Source organism: Branchiostoma lanceolatum, chromosome 2 (genome assembly GCF_035083965.1).
Source record: "Branchiostoma lanceolatum isolate klBraLanc5 chromosome 2, klBraLanc5.hap2, whole genome shotgun sequence".
Lineage (NCBI taxonomy): Eukaryota > Metazoa > Chordata > Leptocardii > Amphioxiformes > Branchiostomatidae > Branchiostoma > Branchiostoma lanceolatum.
This window is the reverse complement of record NC_089723.1, coordinates 3,729,834-3,754,695: the sequence shown is the minus strand read 5'-3', so window position 1 is coordinate 3,754,695 and position 24,862 is coordinate 3,729,834. Positions and strand designations below refer to the sequence as shown.

At 44.3% G+C, this 24,862-nt stretch overlaps 3 protein-coding genes across 3 annotated transcripts in view; 2 read left to right on the top strand and 1 right to left on the bottom strand.

Moving 5' to 3' along the window:
* LOC136426511 (putative ammonium transporter 3) overlaps window positions 1-8,021 on the bottom strand; it is a 13,727-nt gene extending 5,706 nt beyond the window's left edge. Inside the window, exons 1-6 of the mRNA XM_066415175.1 lie at window positions 7,874-8,021; window positions 7,018-7,126; window positions 6,162-6,316; window positions 2,956-3,056; window positions 1,127-1,308; window positions 117-188 (exon numbers count right to left, since the gene is read on the bottom strand). Of these exons, the coding sequence (XP_066271272.1) occupies window positions 117-188; window positions 1,127-1,308; window positions 2,956-3,056; window positions 6,162-6,316; window positions 7,018-7,126; window positions 7,874-8,021 (767 nt within the window). The remainder of the gene's footprint in view (window positions 1-116; window positions 189-1,126; window positions 1,309-2,955; window positions 3,057-6,161; window positions 6,317-7,017; window positions 7,127-7,873) is intronic.
* Window positions 8,020-23,768, top strand: LOC136426510 (putative ammonium transporter 2). Its single transcript, XM_066415174.1, has 14 exons — window positions 8,020-8,357; window positions 8,657-8,738; window positions 12,770-12,919; window positions 13,486-13,564; window positions 14,071-14,273; window positions 14,958-15,134; window positions 15,770-15,942; window positions 17,055-17,126; window positions 18,646-18,705; window positions 19,017-19,093; window positions 19,942-20,043; window positions 21,584-21,697; window positions 22,041-22,141; window positions 22,522-23,768. Exons 1-14 carry the CDS (start codon window positions 8,020-8,022, stop codon window positions 22,951-22,953), a joined length of 2,160 nt encoding a protein of 719 aa, XP_066271271.1. The 3' UTR covers window positions 22,954-23,768.
* Window positions 23,500-24,862, top strand: LOC136426509 (short-chain collagen C4-like). The gene has a single exon (XM_066415173.1). The coding sequence runs from the start codon at window positions 23,500-23,502 to the stop codon at window positions 24,370-24,372; it is 873 nt and encodes a 290-aa protein (XP_066271270.1). The 3' UTR covers window positions 24,373-24,862.

Genomic DNA, 24,862 nt, shown 5'->3' with positions numbered 1-24,862 from the left:
TGCATGTCTGCAGCCGCCATGCATCAGACACTGATGCCTGCGAACGATTGATTGATTGTTCTTTTTTTTTTACAGTGGGAAAATGCATCTGGGTGAAAATGTCCACATGAGCGTACCTGGCAGCTAGTTTCCACTTTCCTCCGGTGATGCCGAAGGTGCTGCCGCAGTTAAACCCCAGCCAACCCCACCTGGAGGGAAAACATACAAACATGCAGTCAGTTTACTGTACTAGTGGGGACGGACGAAGTTAAAATTTAAGCCCCCCTCTCACTGGACCCGCGGCACGCTGGCGGCGTCGATGCGGCCGATCGAATTCACAAAGCACTCAACGAATTTCATCAACAAAAAACGAATCTTTTTAAGCTTTGTGTGTATTGTTGTCTTTTTGGTCATACTTGTACGTTCTGAATGATATTCTCATTATAATGAAGTCAATGGTAACACAAATCCAGTTTAGGACGCAGCGACGGCGTCAGCGTGCCGCGGGTCCAGTGAGAGGGGGGCTTTAGGCCCGCATCACATACGTGGGCGGGGCCATGGGATCGGTCTATTCTTTGTCTATTCTTTGTCTATTACGTGCAGAGGTTTGACGCTTGAGGCTTACACCTGAAGCTCCCCCATACACGGAGCCGCAGGCTTAACTTCACCATCCAAAATGACGAATGTAACACTTACAGCATGACCGAGCTGGAGTCGACCCTAGAATCGAATTTCATCCAAATGGCAAAGCAGCGGGGTTGCGTTGACGCTTGCGTCAAACCGCCCTCTCACTGAAACCGCGGCATGCTGGCGGCGTCACTGCGTCCTAAACTGGATTTGTGTTACCCTTAACTTTAAAATGGGAATATCATTCAAAACGTACAAGTATGACCAAAAAGACAACAAAACACGCAAAGCTTAAAAAGATTCATTTTTTGTCGATGAAATTCGTTGAGTGCTTTGTCAATTCGATCGGCCGCAGGACGCCGCCAGCGTGCCGCGGGTCCAGTGAGAGGGGGAGGGCTTTAGGACGCAGTGACGCCGCCAGCGTGCCGCGGGTCCAGTGAGAGGGGGAGGGCTTTAGGACGCAGTGACGCCGCCAGCGTGCAGCGGGTCCAGTGAGAGGGGGTCTTTAGGGGGAACCTACCAGAGCATGAACATGCCCAGCAGCGCGTTGGTGGGGGAGCCCATGGGCGGGGCCTCGTCCCTGTCCCAGCGGCCGTGCCGAGGGCCCAGGATCAGCATCGCCATCAGGCTACACACGCCCCCTACCAGATGAACCGGTCCTGCACCTCCCACGTCCACGTACCCCATCTTGTTCAACCAGCCCTGGGCGAGAAAATAAATTCGGTGTCACATAGATGATGTGGGGTCGTCTGGCGTAACGACAGTGTGTTCGGCCCAGAACCCAGCGGTCCCGGGTTCGAATCCCCTGACGTCACCGATGTTGTGGCCTTGCACCAGGCAGAGGTTGGTGGCTAAGATTGTGACCGTTTTATCATCATATGCTCCTCTTTTTGTCCGGTGGGGAGAGCGGACAATCTTCCCCATCAATCTCACTCCACCCAGGTGTAGAAATGGGTATATTGTTCTGTTTTTCTTGTCCAATATTTGGCCCCCTTTAGTCATTACAAGGTGGGGATAACTGTGAATGCAGAAATGTTCGCGGTGGTTTTATGTTCGCGGTTTTCGCGGCGACCGTTTTACCGCGAACTTAAAATCACTTCTGTCCGATACTGTAGCAGTATGTGACTATAGCGCTGCTGCAAACTTCGAACACTCCATTTTCGCCTTAGCGTGAAATAAAAACCACGCGAACTTAAATGCATTTACAGTATACCTTATCCCCAGCTTAAAAGCCAAGAATAGTTTCCGCTGTTTCATCTAAAACTAAGCCAGATTAAAACCACACCTTAAGTATTACAGTCATACCTGGTACGTTAAGCCGATTTTGTTTATCGATCCACCAATCAAAACGTCAGTTTGTCCTTTTGAAGCAGCGATCAAAGGCGCCGACAGTCTTTTTAGACTATTCCAATTTCACATGTAAGAAGGGGGGTTGAGAAAGTCTGACAAACTTAAGTTTTTTTTCTATTTTCTCAAATGTATGGGGAACATCATTGGTACATGATAGTTTACGTGTCTATTTTCAAGTCCTTTGTATTTCACAAAATGTGTAATTGAGATTATGACCCCTTTATCAACTTATCAAATGGAAAAGCCAACCGCTCAAATTTCAAACCGAATCTTGTAGTAAAGGTTCGTTCGTTTGTTTGTTTGTTTGTTTGTATTTGTGCGTCTTTATCTTTGACCTCGTTGCTGAATGTATATTTTCGGTGGTGCATCTAGTGGTTGTGTCACAGAGAAGTGGGCGCCAAAAAGGCACTAAAAACGACGTTAAATCCTTAACATCTACTAGCATAATTCCACCAGGGTACATAATTCCGCCACCTTGAAAAGATACGTTCAAACAGATCTCCAACCAAACGTCCCCCACTTTAATGCACTCCTGTATATCTTAAGTTCTAAACTGTGTATACCTGGACGTATCTTTTCATAACTCTCAAAAACAGTGTGTTTGAAAGATTCATGTAACCCGGCGGATTTATGTAACCCGGCGGATTAATGTTAATGGTGGTTACCTTGGGGGTGTCCATGTGGTGTAGTGGTCTGCGCTTCTGTCTCTCACCACATCTGGTTCAAATTACTTGGACCAGAAGGGCTGGGGTTCAACCCCCACTTAGGACACCTCTGGACAAGAGGCGCATTGAGTCATACCAAAGACTTTATAAAAATGGTACATACTTGTGAAACAGTATGGAAGTTAAACACACTTCACTGCCAGTGGACTAGCCCCCTGCTGCAGTGATCATGTTTGCACCACAGTGCGGCCCAGGGCTATGAAACGGAGATGGGCACCGCCCTATACATCAGTAATGGTGTGGGAGGATTTTAACTTTTAACTTAACTGGTTACCTTATTGTCCCAGGCCCAGTGCGAAGGAAAACAGAAGACCAGCGTGTTGAGAACACAGAACGCCATGTAGGCCTGGAGCTTGGTTCTCTCCGCCATCGCACCTGGAAGTTTACGGAACAAAAAGTTGCTTAGAGAAAAACTACTTTGAATGATTTAGAATAGAAAGAGAGAAAAATAAAAGAAACAACGAACCAGCTATTTACGTATGTATGCCATTGATAAATATTCGGGACAACTCGGCACCAAGCTCAGGACAGCTCGACACCAAGCCCGGAAACTTACAAAGATCAGCAAACAGAACAGAAACGCGTTAAGATCTATGTGAGATTGTGAGAAGCAAAACTACTTAACACTTCGTCTCAAATTTACGGAAATTTTGAAACTTTGCAGGTCACTCCACCGTAACGCTTTGAATATCAATAAGGTAGTTTTATCATCTCGGGCACAGCCGAGATTGTAAAACGTCTCTCTAACTGGACCCGCGGCACGCTAGCGGCGTCGCTGCGTCCTAAACTGGATTTGTGTTACCCCTGACTTTATAATGGGAATATCATCCAAAACGTACAAGTACGACCAAAAAGACAACAAAACGCACAAAGCTTTAAATTTTTTTTTTGTCGATGAAATTCGTTGAGTGCTTTGTCAATTTGATCGGCCGCAGCGACGCCGCCAGCGTGCCGCGGGTCCAGTGAGAGGGGGGGGGGGGGGGCTTAGTAGAATTGTAGTAGGGGAGACTAAAGGGTTACAACAAATGGCAGTACTGCATGTAGCCTCAGGAATCAAAACATCAGACTACAATAACTTTCCCTCAAACACTAACCAGTTATGTCAACTGCCATCAGATTCATTCCTGACAAATCCTATACGGCTATTCTCCAGATAACCCCCACCCCCCCCCCCCCCCAATCTGCGCCCTTTGATAGATCCTACAGGCTTCAGACACCCAGTTTAAGACCATCCCACTATATCAGGGGGGTGCCAAAACCCACAAGGTAGAGACAGACCATTCATTTGGACTAATTCAGCAATTACAGAGTCTATCCTACCACAGACAGTCCTATATTGCCCAGATTTCACAAAAAATCCCACCAAAAAAGGATTTTGAATGTTTTAAACCCTGTTTTTTGCGTTTCGGCGCATGCGCGCCGGAACGCATTGTCCTGGCTTTTACCTTCAAGCATGCTTGCTTCAAGGAAGGAACCAGGGAAGCTTGGTTCAACACTGATTTGCATGTGACACAGGACGGCGACCGCATGTAACTGCTACAACTGTTCGGAAATATCATTGCATTGTGGTTTCGGACTTTGATATCCTGAAAAATGACCATATTACATCTATTCCACAAGATTGCAGAAGAAAAAAAATGATTTCGTCAAGAAAACGACCAAAAATCGGCATAAATGATACCATATAGTAAGGTTATAGCATTACGTCCAGTGTGAATAGTTACGTACCCCAGCTTGGCCGATCTGGCAACGCGAGGCACTTCGGACCCAGAAGATCCGGGTTCGTCTCCGTGCATGGATTATTTTTTCTTTTTAGATATTGAATATCAAAAATATATATTGATATTATATTAATCTATCAATATCATATCTATGAATATCATTTTTTTTCATTAATAAATAAAGAAATATTTTATATTTGTTATTTTTAAATATTCATTTAATATATACAAGGCCTTTGTCTTATGAACAGGACTTCATAGATTCCAAACCCGGCATTCGAATTTTTCTGTTCATTGTAATGGAAAATACCGTGCAGCGGCTCCTATGCGCGGTAAGATGATTCTTGCAAAACACTCGCCACGAAACTTCTATCCCCGATGTAAACAGAGGCTCTTGATGTTGTTTGCAAAACAGCGATTCTTTGTTACAGTAGCAAATGCTCCATTGTTCAGTATCGACTTCATTCAGACAACACGGACGTGGAAAGTGGCGCCCCTCGGCACAAAACTATGGGAATTTTCATGAATTTTAGCAAAATTACCCAGGAAAATAAGGAAGAAATGTTGTAAATGCGGAAACCAGAATAATACGGATGAGGTAGCTGTTGATTTGTTTGACATTTGGTAGTCATTTTAGATAGAACCTTAGCTGTTATGAACTTCTATTTCACTTAATTACCATAGTGCTGATGATTCAATGGTGCTTTTTCAAATTTTATGTTTTATTGCGTGCCATGTACATAATTACATTGATAGCTTTTATAATGAGCCTATTATACATTTTACAAATAAGTACAAGTTGTAGGCCAAGACCAGCTTTTTCAAAAGCACTTAAGTTAAGTGACGTAACTTCAAAATTGCTTTCCCCAATCTGCCTTTCTCTATTAAAACAGTACTCATTTCCCAAAATGACAATTTTTCTTATAGACTGAACAGCCCTTGAGTGACTTCCTCTGGCAGATTTTACTTCAAGTAAAGGGAAAAGACAATTCGTACTTAGGCCACAGCAAGTAAATTTTATGGATGACATCCTCCGCAGACTCCAAAATTAATGAGATAGGGCGAAAAAAAAACAAGGCGGGCCAAAAAAAACAAGATTCCTATATTTTCAAATTTTGAGATCATATGTCTTGTTAAACAAGCATTGAAGCGAGGAAATATGATATCATGACCAACAGGTCTTTTATTCCCGTATTCAACCAATGAGGTTTCATATATAATATAAAACTTCCTTGATTTAATGTAAACATGTCATTGTAGATGTGTATACATCTCAATAGACTAACTACAACAAGAGCTTGTTGTACCATCATTTGAAGCAACTACACTGGTCGAAATTCATATGCGATGAAACACCTTGTGTATACAGCTCAATTAACTAGATCCCCCCCCCCCCCAATTATTCATATAATGTCCTTGCTAGAACAAATGCAGAAAACAGCTTGGTATTATACCATCATGGGCAGGAACTACACTGGGTATTCATATGCAATGAAACACCTTAGACTGTCAACGTCTACGACATATTTGCCAATTTTTGGCATGTTGACCACCGTCGGAGGGCAATGAAATTTCTTGTTTTTTATTTCGAAATCAGGCGAAAATTAATGAGCGCGCTGATGTCATCCATAAAAATTACTTGCTGTGGCCTTATAAACGTAGCCGAAACGCCAGCTTTTTTTAAAAGCTCTTGTTTTAATTGGTCTCTCATCGTGGGGTCTAGGCGCAGGCGCTAACCCTTAAGTCTCCCCAGTAGTACCTGAGACGATTGTCGTGGCCGTGGTCGCGAAGGACATCTGGAAGAAGAACTTGGAGAAGACCCAGCCCATCTTGGCCTCCTCGGCGTCCACGAAGAACTGCCCCAGCCCACAGAACGCGTTACTCCAGGGGCTCTCCCCGAAACTGAACGCGTATCTGGCGGGGAAAGAAACAGGTTACGAAGTTATCATAGTACAATGCCCAACCGCGTGCATAAAAAGCTGTGTGTTGCGCCGAAGGGCGGTTATGCCAGCTTTATAGATACAGATACAGATTTTCCGCGATCTTGACATTTGTTTTGGCGATCAGAAGGGATTTAGGATGAATAGGTAAGAATAAGTATCATCTACATCTGTTTGTTTGCTAGTTTGTTTGTTTGTTTGTTTGCTTGTGTGTTTGTTTGTTAATCTGGCACCTTCAATGCCTCTAGCCTATTTCAACACGATGTCTGGTCTCAGCTACGGGCTACGGACAATGCACTGGTTCAAATTTCAACTCATCAAAATTGAACTGCTTGGATAAAAACCTCTGATGCAAGTGTCAGTCATGCTATAGTGGCAGCGGGACAATTTTAAATTCTACTCTCTGTTCCCTTGCACTCCTCTAGCGCACATACATGAGGAATAGCCTCTACCCGGCCCCGCGGGACGCTGGAAAAATAGTAGAAATTGGCCAAATAGAGTGAATAGTATGCTAAGGGAGTCGGCTACGGAGAGAGGGTCCAATATGCCTGCGCCTGCGAATGAAACCCTTCGATTGCCAAACTCCCCTGGCAAATATTATCCCTATAGCCGGCGTGGTTAGTCTGGTAGGGACTACATGAAGAAAAAATGAGAAGTAAAATATTTCAGACCTACCCGAACATCCAGTAGGCCAGTCCTCCGTACAGTACGTCGGAAGCGTTCTTTACCATGATGTTCACTTCGTTCTTAGGGGAGACAGTTCCGCTTTCCAGCAACCCGAACCCTGAAAGTATTCTATGCTATGTTAACTATACCCCTGAAACGTCGATGAAGGTTAGACATCCAGGTAATAAGATACGCCAAATAGCAGTTACTCGAGCAACTGGATATGATACAACCCTTGAAAAGTGGCCAAGACCGAATGCTCTTATTCGATTTCAAGGTTGAAGAAAGTCAGAGAAATATGCATTTCTGCATGCCAAACGCACGGTCTCCTACCTTTCTACCAAAACATTCTCTATTGCAATTTTCTCAGTGAAAGACAACATACTAGTAAGCAATCGGGGGGGTGGGGGTGGTGCTTTATTGCTATTTGCCTCCAATAGGACATTGCAACAATATATATTTAAAGCAGAAATAAACATATACAAATACATGTACTACTAATAAGTATGAATCGTTACAAAGGCAGATATACAATCACAGCGTTACTAATGGTACTATTCCACGAGATCTCAAAACTAGATAATAGTTCCACTGCAGTACCGTAACAAGCCGCTAGGGGGCCCATGCAAAAACTATTAATTTCGCAGTCACATCAAGACTCACATCGATCACATACCAAATAACAATACAATCCATCCAGGCTTTCTGTAGTAATGCTGTTCATTCATACACGCACACACATACACATTATACAAAGTTATACTACCGAAAACATTATCTTCTTCGGAAACGTGATTAATAAACAGTCTACAGATGAATGAATATGGATGGAAGAGGGATAAAAGAATTATTATATCCTCCTTACCTGACTGCATGGTGAAGATGATGAAGGCGCTGGTTAAGATCCAGGTGGCGTCGTCCGAGTACAGGTTCTCGTCGGCTGCCGAAGCCCCCGCGGCCGCTGCCGAGGCCGTCACGTTGGTCGCGTTGGACACGTTCACCGCCGACGACATGGTCCACAACTCTTACCAGAGTATTGCCCAAACTGCGGTGCTCTGGAAGTCAATAAAAGGTTCATTAGCAACTCCCACTGCTCTCAAGAGGAAATGGTCATGGATTGGCCACGCCCTTAGGAAACCGAGCTCCAGTGTCACCCAGCAGCTCCTGATATGGAACCCACAGGGCAAAGGGAAGAGGGGAAGGCCTAGAAACAGCTGGAGGAGAGACACGGAGGAGGAGATGAAGAGTATCAGCAATAGCTGGCAGGACCTGAGAAAGAAGGCCCAGCGACGAGTCCAGTGGAGAAGCATCATCGGTGGCCTATGCCCTGGCAGGGGCGAAGGGCCAAAGTAAGTAATTACTGCCCTCTGTACGAAAAGGAAAGACAACACATGCTAGCGCTACAAGAAGCTGAAACGAGACATACAACATTGCAGAGGAATGCAGAGACACGGACATCGTCACTCTAGCCGGGATGAGAGAAGACCTTCCTGTAAAAATCAACAAGCAGATGTACTTAGCCTTCTCATCGAGAGTACGCACAGACTCGATGCACTCTCCTACAAACACTTCTAGTAACACGCAAGCACAAGTCACCTAGAGATAAATACCTTGAGAGACAATTGACTCGTAACTGAACCAAAGTGAGACCCACTGGCGGCACCAAGCAAGAGACCACGTCTAGCGATATAATAGACGTTAAACAGGAACAACAACAACAATATTACCAGGTGAGTGGTGCTTGGTCTCTACCAGGCTGACTACGCTGGCTAAAACTCAGAAAGAAAGTAAGAATGATCTGCCACGGGATTTGGGGGTTAACAGGGTGACGTCACTGCTAGACCGCAAGGGCGAGGGTTCGAATCCCAGTCGAGACGTCAGCGTTCTGCACTTGGTTTGAAGCCTACTAGTAGGGATTGCGGATGGTCCTTTCGGTGTAGATGCTTGGTTGACGGTCCCGTGTTGGAGAACACCTTAGAGCACGTTAGATGAAGCCTTCACGCGTATCGAAAGACCGCACACTATTCAATGGCTGGAAAAATGAATACCTTGCACAGTAAAATACAACGCCTGTACTCACCAACTTCAAGTACAAAGCCGATTGCGGTTGGTCCTTTCGGTGTAGATGCTTGGTTGTCGGTCCCGTGTTGGAGTAGTCACACCTTAGAGGACGTTAGATGAAGCCTCCACGCGTATCGCAAGGCCACACACTATCCAATGGCTGGAAAAATGAATACCCTTCACAGTATTAAAGTTACAACGCCTATACTCACCAACTTCAAGTACAAAGCCGATGTGTTACCCATGCGGCAGTTTTCCTGCTACGCGTTACAAGAACCGTTTCAGATACAAACACAAACACAAATAAGGCGACATATACTGTTACAGGATAGCTACGAAGCCAAACTGACGACCAGGAATATGTTCTTCGAAAGGCCAGCGCTCTCAGGTCTTTCTGCCACTTGGGGAAGAGGTGACCTAATTCTGAGCGACAACGAGCAAAACGCAATCGTCTCATCAGCTGGTTTAACCGCGCCATTAACCAATTCATCTTTTTTGTTATCCTAATCCTGTGGGGCCTAGGAGAAAATGTTATGTTTCTGGTTACCCTAGCAAAAGGCTGCCCTCAAGCCCCCCTCTCACTGGACCCGCGGCACGCTGGCGGCGTCGCTGCGTTCTAAACTGGATTTGTGTTACTCTTAACTTTATAATGGGGATATCATTCAAATCGTACAAGTATGACCAAAAAGACAACAAAACACACAAAACTTAAAAAGGTTATTTTTTCGCAGATGAAACTCGTTGAGTGCTTTGTCAATTCGATCAGCCGCAGCGACGCCGCCAGCGTGCCGCGGGTCCAGTGAGAGGGGGGTTTAGCCTCCTTTGCAGGCCTCCGAGACGGCGCCGGGGATATTTTTTTCGGAGCCCTGATTCACGTTTTTAAACTTATCTGGGCCAAGGTCTTTTGCCAGCGGCGGTATTCGAGGGTTCTCCAGCAATACGGGTTCCCCAGCAAAAGACCCTGGTCCGGATCCCGATAAGTTAAAAACGCGAATCTGCGCTCCCAAAAAAAATGATCGCCGGCGCCGCCTGGGAGGCCTACAAATCGAGGCTACCGACCCTGGCCTTTTGGGGGGTCAGTCGCTAGCAAAGGACATAGAATTTTGTACATCTGAGTGATTAACATTCAAAATAGAATCCAAGTTGGCTTGCAAATTTCCTTAAAGACTTACTATATCTCACTCCCACTGAAGAGTACAAGCTGCATATTCGGACAGATTTATAGGATCCACTCACACCGGGACCCCTGCTCATTTAGATAAGTTCTTGGGTTCTTTTACAATGTACGTGCTCGAGGTGTGGCTCTCCTCAAACACGGGACCTCCATTTAACGTCCTATCCGAGGGACGTCCCTAACCGAAGCTAGGTACTCAATTTCACCTAAGTGAAGTGAGGAAAGTCGTCTTAAGTACCTTTCCTAAGGGCACAACATCAACGCGACAAATCAGGGAACCCAGGATTCGAACCCGGTGCCTCTTGGTTCTGGGGCCAAACGCCACATTTTTGGATCATATCAACTGAAATGAAGAAAAAATCCCTACCTACAGACCCTATTTTTTTCCAAGACTATAACCGGAAACACAACATTTTGTTTCTTTGGCCTAGGTGTTTCCCCCGTGGTCTATTGAGGGATTATCTCACACACACGCAGAGGGATTAAGTGAGACGGATTAGTGTACGTTTTCTATGGTTGAAACGCGCATTAGAGGAGTGATCGATGATCAAGGCGTGGCGCCTTGCACGCACCGGGAAAGTTTACAGCCAATCCACCACAACTTGATATTTGTAGGCACCGATTTTTCATTTCATGAAGGAACAAATAAAAGGACGAAAGAAAGGGCAGGAAGGAAAAAGAGAGGAGAACAAAAATGAATAAAAGAATGCATTTTTTTATATAGAAATGTGCTCATTTTAGCAAGGTTTTGTTTAGCTGAATTGATCTCGTATTTTACCAGTGTTGAGTTAAGGGAGGATGAAGCACTGGATTTCGGAAGTTCAAGAACTTTAACTAGAATGATACATAAATGAATGACTGTGTGACTGATGAATTGATGAAAATTTCTCACTAAACAACAGTGTGTTATATTGCACAAGTTATTACAACATTATCGTAGTCAAAGCGTACCGTCACTATAAAAGACATTTAATTTGCAAATAATGCTACAAGAAGTGATGGCTTTCCAACGATATTTTTTTCTTATGGTGTCGTGATACGTAGCTTTCTCTAATTAGGTCGGTACCGTTCCAATGCGCGCATTTCTAATGATCAATCAATCAATCAACCAACCAATCCAGTGACAATAATCTCCCTCCTTCGCGTGATAGAAAAGTCCCCAAATCCACCACAGTAAAATCACCAAAGAAAAGAGAATAAAGCCTTGCAAATGGCCAAACCGTTAATGTCTCAGTTTGATGCTTTAGGGACATGATATTACTGGATCCCACTAATTAGAATATCCTCAGTTACTTAGCGCTCGTTACGTGACGTGTGAATCATTATCAGGTGTTCTCTAATACATCGATCAGAGACAGCGTCTTTTTCAGAGGTTGAGTGAGTATTTCTGACTAAATTTCCGAAGATAATATCATCAGGTTGGTAGAACATAGTATATTGGAGATTCTTCTTTTCGCAACCGGTAAATCTCACCTGCTGACGTTTCGGTGTCTGTCAAACACCTTCCTCAGAGCTTCTGACTGGAGTAATGCTTCTCAATGCAAAAGCGTCAGAAGCTCTGAGGAAGGTGTCTGACAGACACCGAAACGTCAGCAGGTGAGATTTACTGGTTGTAAAAAGAAGGATCTCCAATATCCTATTTCTGAGTAGAGTTTCAACATTTGCTGTCAGCATTTATAGTAGTGTGTGTGTGTTTTAGTCCCTAGCGACTCCCTAGTTTTTTAACCTGAGTGCCAAGAGCTCGGATCCCGGCTAGTTGGTAAGTCAGGTTGTAGTATTTTGACCGGAATGTTGAAATAAATGTTCTTGTGTTTATGTGTTTGTAGTGTTGACAATATAGCAAGGAAATTACGCCGTTGGATATATGTATATACGTAGCGTCATTTGAAAACAGTGGAAAAAGACCTTTTTGTCAGGTGGAATTTGATCAAGAGCCATTTTCATTCTTATCTCTTATCTAACTTTTTGCAGAAGGGGAGTTTTAAGGTGCATTGAGCCTGTACGATCGTATATGCTGTACATGGCGCCCGTTTTTCTGCGAGCTAAAATGGACGAACACCAATTTTCTATTTTTCCTAAACTTCATGGCGTATCTTCCGATGGCAAAATCGCAACTGTCGATCTAGACCATACATGTTTGTATGTCGCACAGGCACCTAAGATTTACTCCAAACAGAGGGCCGTGTGACATAAATGTTAGTTACGATTTTGCCACTGGGAGGTCTGGAGATAATGTGTCTTTCTGGATACGCCTGAAACGTTTTAAAATTTTATCTAGTTGCTTGAGTACCTCTCTTTTGGCCCACTGTAAATGCATTTAAGTTTGCTTGGTTTTTGTTTCGCGCTAATCACATACTGCTGCAGTATTGGATGAAAATGTTCGCGGTGGTTCTAAATTCGCGGTCAAACGGTCGCCGCGAAAACCGCAAAAATTAAACCACCGCGAACATTTCTGCATTTACAGTATCTTATTACCTGGATGTCTAGCCTTCATTGAGGACGTATTTTCCTGCATTTCTCACACAGAATACAGGCATGGACGCCACACCGACCACAACCGTGCTGGACGTGTTTCTCAACGCGACTCTCTCCAACCAAACCGCCGCGGACTATGGGAACTATAACGCCACCCCGGCCTCTACCGTACCGGGTAACGGGACCACAGGCGGCACACAGGTAGCGTCAGTAGTTCAGTGGTTAGTGGATGAAGAAGCCGTGAGTTCGAATCCCGGCTGTGTCTCTCACCCAACATGCAGGCTACTGGAATGGGTCACAGTCTTTAGGACAGGACGTTAAGACCTGGCCCACTGTTCATTGTACTTTTCAACAAGAGCTAGAGTACAATGCATAAAGCTGTGAAATACAGTACATAACGTCTTTATTCTCTGTCACGACCAGTAAAAAAGCAGCTCTACAGTGAGATAAACTGGTTCCGACATCAAAACTGACTTGACGGGAGATTCTAGACCGAGAGTAGATATACCTGGCGAGATGTAGCTATGCATGTCTGTAGCCGCCATGCATCATACCCTGACGCTTGCGAACGATTGATTGATTAATTGATTGAATTTTTGAATTTTTAAATTTTTGAATTTTTGAATTTTTGGAATCTTTGAATTTTTGAATTTTTTGAATTTTTGAATTTTTGAATTTTTGAATTTTGAATTTTTGAATTTTGAATTTTTGAATTTTTGAATTTTTGAATTTTTAAATTTTTAAATTAATATTTTCACCTTTCACAGGGGGCGGGGGACGGCCTGAGTTGGGACGACGCGACCTGGATCCTCACCAGCTCCTTCATTATCTTCACCATGCAGTCAGGTCAGATCAGATCACGATATGTTACAGGTTTACATACAATGTATATGCCACGTTTTGTTACCTTCGCTATGTTTTCGTTCATGTGTGTGTGTGTGTGTCTGTCTGTCTGTCTGTGCACACGATAACATATGTGTATGTGTGTGTATGTTCGTCTGTGTCCGTCTGTGTGTATACAGGATAACGCGCGTGTGTGTGTGTGTTTGTGTGTGTGTGTGTACTGTCTGTCTGCCTTAGTGTGTACGATAACTCCATTATGCCTAGATGGATTGTCTCGATATTTGGTACGTGGGTAGTGCTTGGTAAAACCTCGAAATGATTATATTTTAGGCCCTCTAGCGACTCTTTGTGGTATTGCAGTGAAGCTTCCGGTTTTGACATCTATTTAAGACAGCTTTGGTGTGTCTGTCTGTTTAAATTCGTAAAAGCCAAGATACCTCAGGAACGGCGTGCATGTGTGTGCGTTTGTGTCTCGAGTTTGATATCCGAAAACTTATGCTTCCCTGCAGGTTTCGGTCTGCTGGAGTGCGGGAACGTGTCGTCCAAGAACGAGGTGAACATCATGGTAAAGAACGCGGTGGACGTGGTGTTCGGCGGGCTGACCTACTGGATGTTCGGCTTCGGGATCACCTTCGGGATGGCGGCGGGCACGAACGCCTTCTGCGGCGTTGGCGACTGGTTCTTGGACTCGGATGACGAGAACATGGGCGTGGTATGTATCTGCTAACGTTTTTTTACAACCTTCACTAAGAATGTTAAGTTATTGAGTGCGTGTCTGTGTGCCTGTGTGAACATTGGAAAATGCATGACATTGATAGAATCCCTTTCTTCATTTCGTCCTTCCTTCCGTCTGCACTTCCATCCATTTATTCATTTATTCATTCATCCATTTATCCATCCATCCATCCATCCATCTATCCATACATTTTGTCCTATTAGTTAATTAATTCATCTATCCATCCTGACATCCATCCTGACATCCATTCATCAATGTATTTATTAATCCATCCATCCGTCCATTCATCCATTCACTTATTTGTTCATTCCTATGTTTTCGCCAAGTTCATTTGCCAGCTGTCCTTCGGCACCTTCTTTCATTCAATCATTCTTTCAATCATATACTCAATCATCCACCTATTCGTTCATTCATTCGTTCATTCCTTCGTTCATTCCTATGTTTGAAGGTTCATTTTCTAGCTGTCCTTCGACACCTTCCTTCAGTCAATCATTCATTTAATCATTCACTCACCCATTCATTCATTCATTAATTCCTAGATTTTCACCAAGTTCATCTTCCAGTTGTCCTTCGCCACCACCTTCTTCCAATCATTCATTCATTCATTCATTCATTCATCCATCCATCCATCCATCCATTCATTCCTTCCTTCATTCCCAGGTTTTCGCCAAGTTCATCTTCCAGCTGTCCTTCGCCACCACCAGTACCACCATCGTGTCGGGGGCAATGGCCGAGCGGACGAAGCTCAACTCCTACATCGTGTTCTCCATGCTGAACACTGTGGTCTACATCTTTCCCGCGCACTGGATCTGGGCGCCCAACGGTTTCCTCTACACGGTAAAGCCCCCCTCTCACTGGACCCGCGGCATACTGGCGTCGACAAAGCACTCAACGAACTTCATCGACAAAAAACGAATCTTTTTAAGCTTTGTGTGTTTTGTTGTCTTTTGGGTCATACTTGTACGTTTTGAATTATGATATTCCCATTATAAAGTCAAGGTTAACACAAATCCAGGTTAGGACGCAGCGACGCCGCCAGCGTGCTGCGGGTCCAGTGAGAGGGGGCTTTAGCCACCTTCGCAAACCCCCCAGATGCGGCTGGTGTTTATTTTTGGCGACGCTTCAGGGGCGAGCCTGATTATACATATTGTGTACAGTCTGCAAGAATTCTAGGAATGAATTGTCTTGATTTTTAGTGTGTCTTTATGAGACCTTGAAATTGTTAGATTTTTTAGCCCCCTAGCGGCTCACAGCGATACTGCAGTGGAGCTTACTGTTGTTATATCTTACTGTTGTTATATCTCGTGTTCTTAAAATGCTATGGTTGTAATTTTAATCCGTAGATAGCTCTTACTTGTTTCATCATCTAAATGTGTATTTGCACGCAAGCGTGCCGCGGGTACAGTGAGAAGAAGGCTTAAACAATTTCATAACTGTGTTTCTCAGACGAGGTTTCTCTCCTCTGTCCGCAGATGGGCGTGATAGACGTCGCGGGGACGGGCGCCGTGCACCTGTGCGGGGCGTCCTGCGGGCTGGTGGCTACCCTGCTGCTGAAGCCGCGGATCGGACGCTTCGATGACGAGAACGGCGGCGCCCCCGAGATGTCCTCGCCCACCAACGTGCTGCTCGGGACCTTCATGCTGTGGTGTGGAGTCATTCAATCAATTACATGTCTTAAAGTCCGTCTGTCTTTTTACCTGTCCGTCTTTCTACCAGTCTGTCCGTCTGTCTGCCTGTTTGTCTACCTGTCTGTTTGCTGGCTGGCTGCTCGGGACGTTCATGCTGTGGTGGGAGAGACGTTCCTTTGTTTACCTGTCTTTAAAAATAAGTCTGTTTTTGTCTGTCTGTATGTCTGTCTGTGTCTGTCTGTCTGTTTGTCTGTCTGCCTGTTTGCTGGCTGGCTGCTCGGGACGTTCATGCTGTGGTGCGGAGTCATTCTTTTGCTTACTTGTCTTTAAGTCTGTTTTTGTCTGTCTACCTGTGTGTCTGTCTATATATCTGTCTACCTGTCTGTTTGTCTGGCTGTCTCTCCGTCTGTCTGTCTGTCTGTCTGTCTGCCTGCCTGCCTGTCTGACTGCCTATCTGTCTGCCTGCCTATCTGCCTGTCTGTATGTCTGTCTGTCTGTCTGTCTGCATGTCTATATGTCTGTCTGTCTGTCTGTCTGCCTATATCTCCGTCTGTCTGTCCGTCTGCCCGTCTGTCTGTCCGTCTGCCTATCTGTCTGTCTGTCTGTCTGCCTGTCTGCCTATCTGCCTGTCTGCCTGTCTGTATGTTTTCCGGCTGGCCGTATATGCTCAAAGCCGTAAACGACATCATCACCTTACCTGGACTATTTTGAGGCTTCATCCAACGACAGTATTTCAACCCTGTCGCTGTTGGTCTTATCGTATAATAGGTAACCTCCATCAACATTTATCCACCAGATTACATGCAAATTTGTATGTATGCCACAACCAGGGAAGACCCCCAGGTCTGCACAGTTTAGATATTCAAGAGTGCGTTATGAGACATTCTATTTGAGATCTCTTTGTTTGTTTTGTTTGAACCTTTGTTTATTCATGATAAGCTCAAATCGGCACAAGGCCGCTTTTCATTGCGGTGATGAGGGTGAATTGTTCATGGTGGCGGATATACAGTCATGTATGCGAGCTAGCGGGTAAATGGTGATAGAGGTTAGATAGAGATACATGTTTATACGTTCTTATGATGCTTTTGAATAGTTACCAGTATTCAATTATACTCATTCTTCTGTTCAGGTGGGGTTGGCTGGGGTTTAACTGCGGAAGTACCTACGGTATCCAGGGAGGCAAGTGGAAACTAGCCGCAAGGTGTGAGTTCAAGGCCGGTCTAGATCTATCAATGACACTTGCAAATTTGGCATTAAAGTTCATCTGTAATACATATCATGAAAAAGGATGTTACTGAACTTAAAAAAAAAACATTTTGTGACTCAAATTTTCGACCTGTCCTCTGGTCTTCTTCATGATAACAGAGGACCCGGATGCTCTGCACACGGCACTTCCCGGAAGTGACGTGAGCACCGGGTCAAAGGTGGTTGGAAGTCAGTATCGGCCACTGTCTCTAGCTGTTGCAAACTCGCGACATTGGTGATCTGGAACATAAAGGGACACTATACACAAAGAAATCTGTATTTAAAAAGGACATTATACACACACAAAAATGTAATAGAAAAACTTCCAACGTTCAGAGTACAATAAGCTGGAGTAATTTTGTTAAGTTTTGTAACGTTGGGTAACATAAATTCGTGGGGTACTTAAATTCGGGATTTTTCGAAAACGGGGTATTTAGGGATATGTGGTAGATGCAACATCAGTAATACCGCTAGAAATGCAAACTTGACAGACTAACGCATTCAGAACACTGTCTGAAAAGCTTCGATAACCATGCATTAGAAGTTGGCGACGTCAAAAACTCTCCGTCCCTTATTGACAGAGTCTGGGGGCTTCGTGGGAGACTCACACTGCACGGTTGTTCGCTGGTTTATAAGACAAATGTCACATCTCCTGCCTGCTAAACACAATTATTTACAAGACAACTTATTACAATCTCTTTTGCTAACCTGCAACTGGATTCTAAGTGTGATCAATCATCAAAACTCCTCTTTGTTGCTACAACCTACGGCACGTGTATTTTCCCGCCGCCATATTGTTACCCAGAATCATGTCGTCAAGCAGACGACAAAAGGTTTGTGAGGAACACTTTTTTGTCTAAATGTTGCGTGTGATAGTGGACTGAAGACGATATTTTCCTCAAAGTTTGCTCCTAACACAACAAGGAACACATGGACATAGTAGTATAACCATTGCTACGGCATCCAGCTAACTTGCCATGAATAATGTACACGTTGCCATGACGGTGGGGATCGACTTTGAGTGACGTTCTACCGACTCAACAAACGGGATGTAATCGAATGCCTGATGTGTGCGGTACGGCCGTTTTTTCGTGTATTTTTTTTTTACTTGGACACGTCTATATCCATAGCACCCTCCTCAAGCCAAGGATGGAACGAATAGCTGCTGTATAAAATGTGATTAGCGGTAAGATATTCAAGACGAATCTTCTCTCCCGAATTAATGTGCCCCCCTGTCCGACAGCACCGTAATTGTGCGTGCGGCGGACGGTAGTTTCAAGTTGAAATATTATGGTGTCAGCACGACTAGAGACAAAATCTACCATATACATGATTAGTGCAAAGATAGTACATGATACTGACAGAATAATAGAAAAAAAGGATGGTTTATTGTTCTGCTAGATTGATTTTAGTCAACCATTATCGGAAAAATCCCGAATTTAGGTTACCCAACGTTAACTACTGTTCGGTTTTAGATCAGCCGTGTCTACCATGCTGGGGTCCTTGGGAGGAGGACTTGTCGGGGTCACCTACAGGTAACTTACTCCAAAACTAGAAACACTACATTTTATAGAGATTTCACATCGTCTGCATTTGTACCTAGGCCTGTGTATCTACATGATGCACAGTTTAAACCATATGCGCTTATTTATTTGTCTTGGTAGTTGCTGTACTAAAAAACTCAAATTAAAAAAGCATTACGGCACTTCGTGGCAAATGTGCAGATGTTGGCACATCAGCGAACCAAATCTGTGTGTGTTTTGAGACCTTTGACTAGTCCCTGTAGTGCTATATTACAATCTTGATAACTACATAGATAGATAACTGTTGCGTGTTTTTTCCAAAGCTACGCGACCAAAAAAGGACAGTTCAACGTCGGAGACATCGTCAACGGCATCCTGGGTGGCCTGGTGTCTGTCACCGGTAAGTTAACCTTTAGCACGCTAGAGTGGCCGTTTGGCACCCGATTCCCTCTTGGTTACAGAGTTAGGCAGCAGGGAGATGGTCAAACCATGTCCTTTCGCTCTACCAGAAACGGTGAATTTCACAATTTTTGTAAGAAAACATATTTCATAAACCGTTTGAACAGCGTGAAAGTACTTCTACCAGTCTCATTTCTATTAACCATTCCTTGACATATAGCTTGTCTGCACGTGGCATCACAGCTGTCATGTCGATTAGTCGAACCTTAGTAAGGTCATGTTGATTGGATTATATGGATGACATCCTCTGGGAACCCTAAAAGAGGTTTGGCAAAAAATAAGGCGCCTTCATTGTGAAATTTACATGGTCGACAAGGTCTAACAAATTACTAAACCCATAGAGAACGGTATACCAAATGATTTAATAGATTCTTAATTTTTGTTTATACACGTCTTCTTCTTTGACTTCTACGACATTAGTATCTGTTTTCCGAAATACCTTTTTGAAACTTACGGCATATTTTTGCTCGTTTTGTAAATGCTTTGTACGATTTACAGTATGGTAGAAAACTTTGTTTTTGGAAATGGGCGAAAATTGATGCGCGCGGATGTCATCTATATAATCAAATCAAGATGGCCTAACCTAGAAGGGTGAGATCTGTACATGTCCATAATGCCACGATAAAGTGACTGGAACCACAAACACAAATTTAAATTTAAATTTACCTTCGTATATCTTGCAACTTCCATGTTTAATCATCCAACATAGCGGACAATACTGAAGTTCCAACCACGTGACTGCAAACACCCTATCCCGGCTTTCGACATTTGTTTTCTATCATTACCCAGCGATCTGCGCGATAGCGAGTCCGTTCGCAGGCCTGGTGATCGGATCTTTCGGCGGGCTGGCGGCGGATCTCGGAGTGCCCTTGCTGAACTACCTCAAGATAGGTACGTGTTTCCAAGATAACACTTACTCGACAAGCGACTGCGTATATTTTGGAAACGGTCACATGTTTCTGGTAGCATCCACTACCTTTTGTCGGTGATTTGAATGATAGTGGATGCTACCTGAAACGTCGGATAGTTTCCAAAATCTATCCAGTTGCATATCTAACCTTCCATTCATCAAGCAACGTACTAGGTACATGCTTGGACTCGGTTTTGTTATTATCTTTGCCAAGAAGATTATGTTTTGGGTAGCGTTTGTATTGTACAAATGCATGTATGTGTGTATGTATGCACGTATGTAGTAAAGCAGAATAACTGGAGAAGGCCTGTATGGATTGTCTTGTTTCTAGTTTTAGTATTACATCCTAGATGTTTCTATCGTAAAGTTTTCATATTTATATGTCTTTTATCCAATTTCCGTCATATGTGCTATTTATAATTCCTAGGTCACTTAGAAACATAAGAGATTTGGAATTGTTACAGAAATGTTATTAGAATAACAAGATAGCAATAGTCAACAGTTACTCAACCAACTGCGTATATTTTGGAAACGGTCCAATGTTTCCTGTAGCATCCACCACCTTTCGTTTCCAACAACACCAGTTGTTTCAGTAACTGTTACGTTGATCACTTTCATGTCTAACCTTCAATTCATCGACATATGTACGTGTTTGGACTCTACTTCTTAGTCATGGTGATTCCTAGATGTTTCAGTATTACATCTAAGGTGTTTTTATCGTAAAGTTTCCAAATTTGTATACATCTTTTATCAAAATTTCCGTCATGTCATGCTATATTTAATGTCCAGGTTACTTACTAGAAACATCAGATATTTGCAATTGTAACAGACATTTTGTAGGAATTCGATGCGATGCTAAGACATCACTTTGAGACATGAATGTTTAAGGCTCAGCTTAACAAGGCAATATGTCCTCACCAACTTTACCTCCTTTTGAAGCATAAGCGCCCTCTGGCAGAACATACAGAAACTGTACTGCAGGAACACAGACCAACGACATTATATTGAATTTCTGGTACCCTCTCCCAGACGTATAATCAAAAGCAATGGTTTATTACCGTACCTTTTTGTGAGGTAATAACACGCAGATAAACATACTGGAAAAACTTACGCGACCTGTTATGACGATAACACTTGTTTCCAGGGCATATCCCACCTATCCAGTCTCCTATCTATGTATATAGAAAACATGTAAGAAAAGGGCTTTCACCTCCCTGAGGTTAAGCCCATGGAGAACTCACATTGGCAGCGTAATCTAACCTCTAAAATGGCCATCTAGTGATTTTGAGCCGATTCCTAACGGCGAAACGTGTCACTATAGCATCAAAATAAAATTTTGACTTATTTATTTATTTATCTATCTATCTACAGGACACTCCAAAATGAAATAGGCAAAGCCCTTACCTGTAACTTCCAGGTTCAACATTTCCCAACAAAAATGCTTCTTACAGTTAGTTTTAACATGACTGAAAATATACCCTTGGCGCTTGCCTGTAATCGTGACCTTTGACATGTTTCCAGACGACCCGGTTGGTGCGGTCCCCGTACACGGGTTCGCGGCCATCTGGGGCATGTTGGCGGTGGGGCTCTTCGCTCTGAACGACAGCCTCGAGGGCTTCTCCTTCGGCAGAAAGGGTAAGTTACGTCTAGTGACATAATTCCACCAGGGTACATAAGCAGATTAAGATACATTCAAATAGATCTCCAATGAATTTAACGTCCCCCGTCTTGTCCCAGTTCCAGTACTATTTATTGATACACGGTTGTTTCAAAATACTTTTGTAGATTTTTTTGTTATTAAGTTTTTTGACAGGGCGATCTTGTGTCGCAACTGTGGTGTAAATAATGTTGTCCCAAATGCTGTTGATTCTATCCAAACCGCAGTTGTTTGACTGAGATATGTACTTTTTATAAGACGAAAAAGACTAGGTGGCACTGCGGTCTAGATAAGGCCGATGTTTCTTGCCCCCCTCCCCAGGTCTTCTTTACGGAGGAGGACCGTACCTGCTGGGGGTCCAGCTGATCGCTGTGGTCGTCATCATCCTCTGGGGCGCCGGCGTCTCATTTGTCTTACTCAAGGTAGGCCTTGTCCATGCTGACATAAAGAGGAAGCATACCTTCGTTTTTAGCTATAGATCAAGATTTAACACGGGACACAGACATTGTCTCTAAGGATCCTCTACTGCATATAGTCTTCTTAGTAAGCATCCACTACTGGATATAGTCTTCTAAGCATCCAGTACATTTCATCATGTTCTTTACGTTACGATCTACATTTACGTCATCATGTTCTTTACGTCATGGTCTTGCTTTACGTCATCATGTTCTTAACGTCATTTCCAAGCTGGATGTCTTTGATGCCTTCTTCGACGTATTTAAGACAAAATCGTTTAGAGAATCGATCGTCTTATCTGCATTATCTTATCAGATTGGCATGTCTGACATTTCAATGATTCTAGCTGATAGACGTGACTATGGGTCTGCGCATGTCCGAAGAAGAGGAGGAACTTGGAGCGGACATCTGCGAACACGAGATCGACCAGAACGACGATCCGTACGAGGAAATCCAGCGCTACCTCACCATCTGTGACGCACACGAAAACAAGATGGCGGACAAAAACAAGATGGCGGACGAAAACAAGATGGCCGACGAATCGAACGTCGCAGACGCAGAGGATGACGGGAAGGGGACTGGCCGTGATATGCCTGCGGCGGGTGGAAGCCGTGGAGTGTTCGCCATCGCGCGCTCCCTCTTCAAGGTTGATAAAACGGACAATCCCTACCAGCCGAACGGAATTGTAGAGAGTACAGATTTGAATGATCCGATCAACTTTGATAAAAACTGGATTCTGCGTAGGGCAATAAAAGAAAAGATCACCGAGGATATTTAGAGACAATGCAACTGGCACCAAGCATATGTCCAGGTTAAAGCTTGAAGTGTAATGTCTTTCGGGGATTGGTACTATTTATCATCTGATTCATACAAAAATGGAAACAATTACTTTTTCTAAGTTAGCATACCACAACATTTCTAGAATAGGGGCGCGCTAGGAAAAAGCAATGCCAACTGAAGTAAAAGGTCGATAACAATATGGTAAATGCCCCAACAAAGAACTGCTAAATCACTCGATCTTAAGAAGTTTGTTTGCCACTGTTCGGTAACGTGTTTTATTTTTTTAATTCTTCGCCCACTGTGTCCTACCAACTCATGACAGTAAAACAGATGTTCAGTACGATAATATAGGGTTGCCGCCACCTTTTCCGCTGATCAAGCAAGTTCTAGGGTAAACATGCAGCACTTGCAGGATATGATGTAATCTAATTGTAAACTACATTTAGACTTTGCTATATAAGAGGAATTTAGCAGACTGAAGAATCCATACCATTCTTATCACTGTCGAGGTAGCTGGAAAGCAATCTCGAGACTTTAAAGCAGGATGGCAGGACCAGCTACACTAGCCGTTGTCGCAGTTTCGGCTGTACTGTTTTCGTTCTCTGTCTGCCTTGCGGTAGAAACGGAAGGTCAGGAAGGGTCGTGTCCGAAGCAGATGGCAAACAGCAACGTCAACAACATCACGGCGGTGTCTCCGCCCGGACCGAGGGGGGACATGGGGCCGCCGGGACCGAGGGGCGTTCGCGGGGAGAGGGGAGAGACGGGCCTTCCCGGGAAGCTCGGACCGCAAGGCTTGGAGGGTCAGAGAGGTGAGAAAGGAGCTTCGGGGCAGAAAGGCAACCAAGGCGCGGTTGGAGTCGGCGGCGGAGCTGTTTATATCCGGTGGGGGCGGACGTCGTGCGACGAGGGTACGGGCACGGTAACGGTGTACTCTGGGCTCGCCGGTGGAGCGTTCTACACTAACAATGGAGGAGGAGGCAACTACCAGTGCCTCCCCGCAGACCCGGAGTGGGGCCGGTACGACGATGGGGTTCAGGGGTGGAAGTCCTTCATGTACGGTGCGGAGTACGGACTTAGTAGTAATGTACCGTACGATAAGGCTACCTTTCACGACCGTGACGTGCCCTGCGCGGTTTGCTACAGTCTCTCCCGCCGCGCGCAGCTGATGATTCCCTCCCGCAAGACCTGCCCGGAAGGCTGGACGCGGGAGTACGGAGGCTACCTAATGGCAGCGAAGCATGACCACAACGGCCGTACGGAATTCGTGTGCATGGACGGGGAGCCCGAGGTCCTGCCGGGCGGGGAAGGAAACAAAGACGGCGCGCTGTTCTACCCCGTGGAGGCCCGCTGCGGCTCGCTGCCGTGTCCGCCGTACGTGGAGGGGAGGGAGCTGACCTGCGTCGTGTGCACGAAATAGGACTTTTACAGTCACGTGACAGTGACGTAATGTAGCATCCACCATGATGTTGTTGGGTAAAAGACATTGTTGTGGGTAATTTTCAATCTGTTGGTTCGCCTCCGGCTCAATATGATAGCATCTTGTCTCTTCGTAGCTAGAAATCAATATACTTAAATGATTATTGTAAATCGTACAATCATACCCTGCACGTTCCGAATGACCGGTCGCCATCTTGGATTTTCGACTCCACCAACACAGTTGTACCATGTAAGTAAATGCAACAGCAAATATTAAAACAGAAATTCATGTTTTCAAATGTTCGATGTACCATGTTGGAATATAACCTGACATCTTGACGTTGGATTTTGGAGTAAAGTTTCATTTTAACAACAACAAGGCCTCCTTAATCTACTACATAGATATCTAGGTTTAAAAAGGTGCCCCACACGGCAAAGACTACTTATATTACAGCGAAAAACTGATACCTATCAGACTTGGGCAGAGATGG

Bases quoted from the DNA above. Each gene is read 5' to 3' on its own strand.
- LOC136426510 (XM_066415174.1), top strand. From the start codon at position 8,020: ATGGTCCACAACTCTTACCAGAGTATTGCCCAAACTGCGGTGCTCTGG. The intron at 8,358-8,656 runs GTAAGTAATTAC...AACCAAAGTGAG, and splicing joins GGCAGGGGCGAAGGGCCAAA to ACCCACTGGCGGCACCAAGC. The intron at 14,274-14,957 runs GTATGTATCTGC...CTTCATTCCCAG, and splicing joins ATGACGAGAACATGGGCGTG to GTTTTCGCCAAGTTCATCTT.
- LOC136426509 (XM_066415173.1), top strand. From the start codon at position 23,500: ATGGCAGGACCAGCTACACTAGCCGTTGTCGCAGTTTCGGCTGTACTG.